Source organism: Tuber melanosporum (genome assembly GCF_000151645.1).
Source record: "Tuber melanosporum whole genome shotgun sequence assembly, scaffold_75, strain Mel28".
NCBI lineage: Eukaryota > Fungi > Ascomycota > Pezizomycetes > Pezizales > Tuberaceae > Tuber > Tuber melanosporum.
The window spans coordinates 273715-283506 of NW_003299123.1; the positions used below are offsets into that span (position 1 = coordinate 273715).

Here is a 9792-nt window from a genome sequence, read left to right on the forward strand (position 1 = left end):
CAACCCAAGATATTCGTGCGGATCAACCACGTCAGAGTTCAAACCTACGGCGCCACTCCTCACGCGAGCCAATAGAGTTGCAGGGCGGGACAGGACCCCTCTCCCCCACACTCCACAGAATTGAATAAGCTACGCTCCCTGTGAAAGCAGTGTGCCCTGGTACCGGATTTTTCATTTTTTTGAGAAAAACCCTCATTACTGGTGGGTACAACAGTTGTGCATCATATCCAAAAGGTGTACCCACAGAACAACGCACAAAAATTATGCACTATGATGTATACGTATCAGCTAACCCACAGCCTCCGATAAGATATCTCTGCCCTTTCTTCACCTGAAAATTTTTGTAAGGGAAGGAAAAAATTTTTATACAGTATCATACCACAGTGAAAAGAACTGGACCTTTTGCGGGGGGAGGGCAAATATTTTAGAGATAGATGGATGGGATGGGAAAAACACGAACGAGAGGAAGGAAAGGACACGAACAAACCAGCGTAAATGTAAGCAAGCCAGCCAGCAAATGCCCTAGTGTGCAGGGTGCTCGTATCAGTGTCGCGGGGGTCAGAATGAATGGATAGATGCCTTCTCACCTTATTGCCGTAACAAAGGACGAACAGGCAAACATGTCGATCTCTTTTTTTCAGCAAAGTACGAGTTACCGGATGATACTCAGTCTCGTTGCCCGTGAAATGGCAAAAACGTGAGGGTGGGAGAAGAAAGAGGGAAAAAGACCTCCACTTTCTCTGTCTGTCGCACATGTAATTCTTGAAGGTGCAGCAACACCCCCCCCCTTTATCTCTCCTCAGGCCAATTGATTGTGACCTACATACCTCCCTGCCTGCAGTACCAATGCATTCCTTGTACCGGTCGGTACTTTATATCGAGCGCTCAAGAGCAGGAGGTGGGTTAACCTGTCTACTCTACAGATACACCCATGATGCAACAGTCCCATACTGTACCCATTGACCTACGGGCGCGCACGGATACCATCGAGGATGGCAGGAGGAAACTTTGATACGCTGTTCCACCTGCAAGGTAATTATGCAAAGGCAAGTATGCATCGAACTCGAGCGCTCAGAGGTGCCTCTAGAGGAATGCAAGGAAGTCCTCAGCACTCGGTTGCAGTGCTCTGGAATAGGGAATAAGTTAGGGTTCTGGGTGAGTGAGGGTTTGGGTTTAGCTGTTTGAGGCTGTAACATGGTGACCTGTCCGGTCGGTCGGTCAGTGGAGGAAAAGAAGGGTGGAATGGAAGGGAATCAGTTCAACAGTATTGTGGGTTAAGCTGGCTCAGATGTCGGAGAGAGGTGGAGGAGGAGACGGTACTGTACTAGTACTAGCAGAGCGCGAGTGAAAATAATAATACCTTTGTCAGAAGCATCCAACCGACAGAATGGAAATACCGGTACGATCCACGGTTACAAAGTACCTCAGCGGGCCTTTTCGGTGGTGTTGTACTGTACCAAACAATTTGCGCACCAATCAGCCCAGGTAGGTGGATTTCCCGTATGTACTCAAGTAGGCAGAATCCGGAAGCTATGGGTTGCATGCACAAATGGCCCAATATCTCCCATACAACCGATAAATAAATGGACCCCGTACTCGTACAGCTTGGTTGACCATGGTGCGAGTAAATACGTACCGTAAGTATCTCGAGCAAGTACAGTACGATTAGCCTAACTTTCTGAGTTGTCCTGATTTTGGATAAGGAACCGCGGCAATGAATTGAATTGTGTGAGCTAGCTAGACTACCGCTATCGTTACCGACGATTATCACCACCCCTTCCACAGATGGATGTATAGGCAGACTTTTTCGTCGTCATGGTGATGAAAAGGTTTTTTTTTTTTTTTTGATTGTTATCATTGGAGTACGTCGTTGCGCATTTCAAATTTCTCATACGAGTATTATAAAAGACGCCCACAGAGATTATGCTTGAACTTTTTTTTGTGACATTTTGATACGATCCTAAAATACGCCGGTATCCATGAATTACACAAAGCGATCAAAGCAGAGAGGACTTTTTTCTTCCCAGTCTCACACAAGGGTAATAATAGGTTACACGATCCACCCAACACCTCCCGATGGAACTCAGTTCGAAGATGGGAGGGGAAAAAAAAATCAAGAGAAAGCGAAATAGAAATAAATGAGTAAATGACTCAAGTGGGACACAAAGTGGAAAAATTTTCACCGTGGTCTTTTAGCAGTCACTCGGACACCACCACCCCCTTCCATTCGTACCAGTATCATCCTTTCCTTCCTTCCATCCTGGCGTACACACGGACTTTTTTTCGCTTCGATGGAGGCATATGTGGGTGATTTGTGTGATTCGGAAACTTTGTGAGAGTGTGATGAAGAAGAAAATATAAACATATCAAACAGGGCTTGCAATTTGTGCGGCTCACAAGGGTTAAAATTCCCTTTTTCCAGATTGCTGATGGGCCAAATAGGCAATGGATGGGGTGCGGTAACTCTGGTGAGGTTACAAGTGGGAGTTTAAGAAACGGTACGAGTATTGTTGGGAAGAGAAAGCATTGGGAGTCAGCATGACGAAAGAGGAGGTGGGCACTTGTAAGGAAGGTCTCGTTTATGAGGTCTCAGCGGGTTGTTTTTTTCTTTTCTTCTCCGAGAATTCATTTCCGGACCCGGCTGTTTGGAAAAGGGGCGAGCGGCGAGCAAGTGGGAAGTGGTTTTTTTCCCTTTTTTCCTCTCTCTAGTGTGATAAGCGCACGGAGGTTCCCCAACGGTTACCGATCCCTTCTTTTTGCGCCCAAAGCATGGCGGGAGCTGTGTTACTGGACCATGCCCACTTTGAACAGGAAGGGGAAACCTTGAGAAACGCGCTAGAAAAGGGAGTTGGTTGGAGGGTCATCCTTGGCGACAAAATTTTGCACCTATTTAAAATTAGTTCATTTTACAATATCCCAACCAGTGGGTTTTGAGAGTTTGCGTGTGGAGTGCCGTAAGTAAGGTCACTCGACGACCGCAGTGCTGAATTGAGTTGGGTTCGATGAACGAATTATTGTACTCGTGGGAATTGGTTATCGTATCCCGTCTATTCCCTTTTGCGAGGGCCGGTTATCGGCATGAAAGGCTGCTACTGGTATAGTGTAGTCAAGCGGAGCGTCAACGAGATCAGAATCAGGAGGGGCGGCTATCCAGCTGAGAAAGCTGTCCACCAAGCGCATCGCAACGGCGGGTGTGGGTGTAGAGGGAGCGGGGGGGGGGGCGGGCGGAGAGGAATAAAGGGGGAGGAAAAAAAAGTGTGTGAGAGCCAGCGAATGAAAGAAAGAGAATTTACCGGTAGGAACTGGAAGGGGCGAGAGCTGGAAAGTAGCTTTCCGCTGAAAAATGCAATGTGGCCTTCCTGGTAGGTTAGGGTGGGATAGGTATGGTATGATACGCTGTCACCATTCGAAGGAATAACCATACGATAGGATGAACGAAGCCGTAAAATCTCCGCTGGGGAAGGGAAGGGCGGAGGAAGGTGAAGATGAGCTGACAAACAGCACTCGGATAGTTTTGCTCGTGGTAAATTGCGGTTTCTAATCATAGCGTGAACTGTGATGATATTTTTATTCGTCTCTTACTGTGCAAGTATGGCAGTGAGGTGGTGGGCGAGGGAGGCTGCCCGGCTGTAAACCGAGTAAGTGTACTCGAGTATTGGTCAGTTGCGGGTGGGCGTAGCATATGCCCATTTTTAGGTATGTGAGTTATTCGAGTGCTGAAGTATCATTTGGTGGGAGCATGAAGGAGAGAGGAGCAGCAGGGCAGGAGACGTCGCTCCCCTCTTTTTTTGTGCACCAGACAGACGCAATGGAATACGGTACCGTAATGTTACCGGACGGGTACCTTAGCTATGCTAGATCACCTACCGTTCCGCCGTGCCTGGGCCGGCACTGGTGGATTGAAAACAGCGAGGGACATGAGGAAGGGGTAGAGAGGGGGAGAGTGTTCCCTTGCTCCTTGCCTTATCCATAGCGTTCCGCCGACTTGTTTTGGCAGGAAGATTGCACATTCGGAATCAAAGCGTAAAGCAACACACCAATACAGGGACCAAATTCCTCATACACCCACACACCACCGGTGTGTGGGCCCTTGAGTACTTGTACTCGAGTACTCGTACATAGTCACACCTACTCTGGCAAGGAGATATTGTAAGTTAGGATGGTACTCTTGCAGGGGAGGTGTGAAAGGGGGCAAGAGTCCACTGTGCTCGCTCAGTGATGGGCATGGTTGTGTGGGAAGGCGTGTGAGTGGGTATGCGTCTGTGCAAATTTTGCCCCTCGGGGGGTGCTGGGATTTGCTTTTCCTGCTACTCGAGTATGAGTCGCTGCTCCTCTCTGGTGTGTGTGCGGCAGTGAGACTCGAGCGTCCTGGCCCTGGTCTTCCTCTTCCCTGTTCTCTTGAGGAGGAAATAATGAGTGATTGGCTTGACCTGATTTCAAATTCTTCGTGACCCCCAATCACACCCTCTTTCCCTGGAGATGACGGCCTGCAGTTTTACTTTATAATTACCCACCGACCCCCCCGAAGTCCCGCGCTTTCTTCTTTTCTCTCTTTCTCCCCCATCGAGTCCGTTACTCACAACTTCCATCATCGTGCATTCCCAAGGCTCGCTATTCGCGACATTTTGCACGCTACATCCACGTAACCGAGAGACCTCGCTTCCAAGTTGGATCGCTTAGTCCTCAACCTCCTTATAAACAATTGATATCCTCCCAGCCATCGCTGCTACTACTTGCTTTACTTACATGTTAGAGATACGGGAAAAGATCCAAACACCTACCCCCTCTGACTAAAGCGTCCTGAAGAAACATTCAAGACGCCTCTACCATCGCTTATCCCACGTTATATACCGAGAAAAGAACAACAACTGTACAAGTTGATACGAGAACAGCAGCATGCAACAATTCGAGCAATCATCCTTCGCAAGTCCATTCTACCCGCCAGGATACGGTTACAGTAGCCCTCCACCTGGTATGCATTCGGGATCAAATTTCTACCGAGAGGGTTTTGGTGCATCTATCCCGACACCGGCCGCCTCACCACGAACCCCTGGTTCGAGCAGACGCAGGAGTTCCCAGCATCCCGAATACATGGGTCCCTCCGAGTATGGCAGTGCCAAGCGGCCATCATCTTCCAGGCGATCTGGCCATGAGCACGCTGAGTTTTCTCATGAACAGTATAACACTGCTTCCCCCCGTCCGGGTGTGCAATACAGAGGCGCCCCGTACATGCACACCCCTGTGCACACCCCTCCCCCCTCATCTCACGCTCATCACAACATGCCCAACCTCTACTCTTACGTACCAGGCGGCTTCACGCAACAGCAGCCCGAATACGTAAGTCGCCCCGAATTTCTTCATTACTCCCATTATTATCGTTCCTATTACCCTTCTCCTCATCCTCATTCCTGCTCTCAGGATTCCACACCCCGTAAAGAGTCTCGTCGATATAGGAATACCTCCCGTCGTGAAGCTAGCCGTCATTCTAGTCGTTCATATAAGAATGATCACAATACTTATTCCGGTACTAATGCATACTCTCACCATGAACAGTTCCCTGCTCCTACCCCTGGCCCTCAATCCCCCCCACCTCGTGAACGAACTAGGTCACGAGTTCACTCTCACAGACGTGAGGCCACTTGGTCTGAGCCTTCTCCCCGCTCTACCAAGCCTTCCATGCCCTCGAGGTCAAACACTGACCCTGCCGCCATCGATGCCGATGAGATTCGTAGAAAGGCAGCCTCTCTCGGGATCCCGGCCGACTACTCCCTGAAAAACTGGGACCCCAATGAGAGGCCCGTTATACTTTTAGGGTCCGTCTTTGATGCCAGCTCTTTGGGCGAATGGATCTTCAACTGGACTAAATACCACCATGGAAGGTCTCACGATGCTACCAAGACTGCAGGTGGACTTTGGGGGTTGTTGATTGAGTTGAGCTCCAAGTTGAAGAGATCGAGAGAGTTCTATCATCAGATTAAGGCGAAGGAGAACCGCGAGATTTTGGATGATTTCATGGAGAGCGGCGAGAGGCTTTGGTCTAAGTTAAAGGATCTCCTCAAGGCTTGTGAGGAGTACATGTGGAGGGGGGCTCGTGGAGTCGCCTCGCCACGTCCAGAGGAAGGCAAGACGGTTCAGATGGGCAAGAAGTCCGGAGCCGAGTTTGTCGATGCCATGTTTAATGGCGTCAAGGAGTGGGAGCGCACCGAGAGATTGATGCGGGGTATGGTCATGTGGTGCCAACGTTTTGAGGTCAACTGCGAGGATATCCTCCGTCGTCCAGATGCTTAGGACGGACGACAGTACGAACCAATCCGAAGAAGGGTTTCGGCGGGCGTTCTCTCGATTATTCTCTCGTTGGGGACGACCACAATGGAACGCAAAAAGTTTTTTGTTTTGGCGGGGCGGCTTTGAATTCCTTTTAGATTTCGGCGTTTTTCCATCTCCCTTTTGATATACCCCCTATTATTCTTGTCGCTTTTACTCTACTCATTTTTTATTAATTTTTTGCCCTTCTACCTTTTGTCTTTGTATACCCTGTTTTTTTTTTTTTTTTTTTTGTTATCGGTTTAATCTTGTTCATTCTCCTTCGGTTTAGGTAGGGGCATGGCATCTTTTATTTTTCCCTTCAAAAGCAATTGGTCTGTACTTTTAGTTTCTCATATCTTGTTCCACGGATCCATTCATGTTGTACAGGGTTTTTGTTTTTCTCGATTCTGTCGGGTTCTGGGTTTTCGGGTTCTTTCTTCAACAGTATTTAGGGAAAAAGTTTCTTGTTTTATCATTTTTATTTCATTTTGGGATCTTTTATTTTTTTTCTTTCTTCGGATTCATCTGCATATTGGGGTTCACTTGAAAAAAAATCTCTAGCATGCATATGGGAATGGATTGGGAAAAAAAATTACAGGTTTGGGTGGAATTGTTTTGAATTTTGTTATTTCTGAGATACCCTTTTTTTCTTTTTCTTTTTTATTTCTTTTAGCTGGCCTTTGATTGGTTGGTTCGGCGGGGAGGGCGGGATATATGAAAGGAATGAATGGATGGATGGGGGATGCAGTGGTAGGAAACACTCGGAATTGCACGATGCAATACAGATACACTGTTACAGCGATGCGGGAGCAGGATGGAAGGAAGGAGGTGCAGTGGTAGGAAACGAACACGAATTTGCAACATGGCAAAACAAAATCACTGTCACAGGCTGGCTGGCTAGCCCTGCTATTACTATTATCGTCATCGTCGTCGAGGCGAGACGAGGGAGAGGGGGAGAGAAAGAGTAGGAACGATTTCCTTGTGTCCCAAAGTCTAATGTAATATTTTTATTATTATTTCCTATAATATTTCCTATATTTCCTTTGTCTTTTTGTCTACAGTATCTATCTACGCAAATTTGTTCATGCCACGCGTCTGTTTTTGTCCAAAAAAGAACTCACCCCTCAGCCCCTCACCCCTCTTTCCCCACTTTCTATTTTTCTGTGGAAATGATTTCTCTCTCTGCTTGATTCATTTCTTTGGTCAGTATTAGTATCTCCAAGATGTATTCTACTCCTCTGTTTTATTGTATGTACCGTAGGTATGTAATGTTCTGCAGCCCAGTTTAATCGTTAATGTGAAGATTATTTTATGCCTTTTTCAACCTTGTCACTGAATGCGCAGCACAGTTATGATGATAGATGATAGCATGAGATTGAGACCCGGGAGAAAGTGGTGGTGAATTACCCCGCTGCTCCCCACCCATTCACTACGAGTAGACTGGCCAGCCCCGGGGGACGATAGCCAGTGGGGTTAATCCTTCAGCCTCACAGCCAGCCCCCTAGCTATACTCGAGTACTATGCAGCGCGATAGCTCACGCACTCCGCCTACTCGAGTACAAAACGTCATCCGTGAATCCAGCCACCACCACCACCCACCCTTATGCTGGATTTCGTAATATGACAGCTCGATAGATAGGCGCACGTTCTTGCAAGTAATCCTCGTCTAGTCTCGTCTCGTTCAGACCGCCGTGGTTAGGGGGTGAAAAGGTGATGTGATACAATTCCTGTATTTTGTTTGTTTTTGTTTCTGTTTTTGTTTTTTTCAAGAAGAGGATCAATTTCACCCTTGCCCCCCTGTTATGATAGATAAACTGTGGACCACCGTACTCGAGTACTCGCGCGGTGGGTAAGAAGGAATGGAGAGAGAGAGGGAGAGGGGGGGATGACTGTGCAACCACACCCTCTCTATCTCTCTCCCCCTCTTGCGCAGCTCGAGACGGGTCGAATTCTCCATCTCCCACTTCTCTCACCCTCTTCCCTTCTCTCTCTCTCCCTCCTCAAGAACCGCCGCCCCCTTTGGTTCGCCCGCCCACTTATTATTGCGTGTGCGTTATGCGCGTACCTCATTCCTGACTGGTCGGGCGTTTGCGCAGTTCAGTCATCAAGTTCGAATTTGACAGGTTGGGGCTTTGTTTATTTGGGTTGTAGGGATTGCGGTATTTTATTTCATTTCACTTCATCTATCTAATTTATCTGGATTGGATTGAATTGGAAGTGGGGTGGTGGGGTGGGTGGTTGGATTTTTTTTCTGTGAAGGATTTTTTTGTTTTGTTTATGGCGGCGGCACCGAGTTATTGGTGCGTACTCGTACAGGTAGGAAGGGGGGGGGGTTCAGGGTTCCTGAGTTTTTTTTTTTTTTTTTTTTTTTTTTGTATCATAGAAGGGTTTTGACCCTTTTCGGTTGTGAGGGTCACGGGGAAGGAGGGGGGGTACAATACTTGTATCATATCGGTATGCTACGGTAACGGTAGGTATTCTACTCGAGTACCGGTAAGGTTAGGAATGAAGTGGGGGGGCATTTTGGATGGCTTCCGCTTTTTGCTCTGGGTGGTACAAAAGGGGACTTGCGGTTTTCGATCTAGAGGAAGTCGAAGGATTTCCATCTGTTTGGTGCGAAAAGTATCAAGTGTGATATTTGGCTCACGTTCTCGTCCTTTTCGGCGGGCGGTCTGAGTGCTGCTCGAGGTCCAATTCGCAAGCCTCTCTATCTTTCCATCATACCTCGATGAACAAACGAAAAGAAGGGACTAATAATAAATCCTTTTCCTTCCATCCTTCTCCCGTCTTTTTTCTCTTCTCACATTTGCTAGAAGTGGAGTAACAACAAGCTTGGCATGGATTACCCCCCTTCCCGCTCGCTGACCCCCCAAAAAGTAAATAATATATCATAGCTAAAAAAAAAAGAAAAAAAAAGCCCGTTCACTCGATCGTAAATCCCCACCACCACAATTTCTTCGTCAAGAGAGAGAAGAGAAAAAAAAAAGATTTTCACGTTTCCCTCCATTCTCCCCACTCCATCCCTACCACATCCCCCAACTTGTTTCGCTTTTCTTTTCTCCTCCAAGGTTGGTCTTCCTAGCGAGGGGGAGGGAGGGAGGGGGCGATCTCACTTACATGTCAGATATATATAAGTCCTTTTCCACCGTTTTTGTTGCTTGTGCTTGCGCTTGTGCTTTTTTTTGCTTGTGCTTTTTGCTTTTCGCCCGTGTTTTGTGTTTCCCCAAGTTTTTTTTTTTTTCCATCTATTTATTCATTCATTCATTCATTCATTTTGCCCTTCCGGCTCGGTAGTTTTTGGGCATTGGTCTTTTTTTCCTTGTTCAAGTGTACGGTACAGTACGAGTAGTTCGTGACGGGATGGGCGAGGATCCTTCCTCTACAAGTATCATATCATACAACAACCGGTAGTCTAAGTTGAGTCGAGTCGAGTTTGTGTGGGTGTGTTGGTGGGGTGGATAATGTCGCAACTTTCACTTTCAATCA

General features: G+C 47.5%; 1 protein-coding gene; it reads left to right on the forward strand.

Moving 5' to 3' along the window:
- Positions 1–4571: 4571 nt before the first annotated feature.
- Positions 4572–7630, forward strand: GSTUM_00010804001 (uncharacterized protein). XM_002841524.2 has 2 exons: positions 4572–5337; positions 5554–7630. The coding sequence occupies exons 1-2, from the start codon at positions 5281–5283 to the stop codon at positions 6286–6288; spliced, it is 792 nt and encodes a 263-aa protein (XP_002841570.1). The 5' UTR covers positions 4572–5280; the 3' UTR covers positions 6289–7630.
- Positions 7631–9792: the final 2162 nt, after the last annotated feature.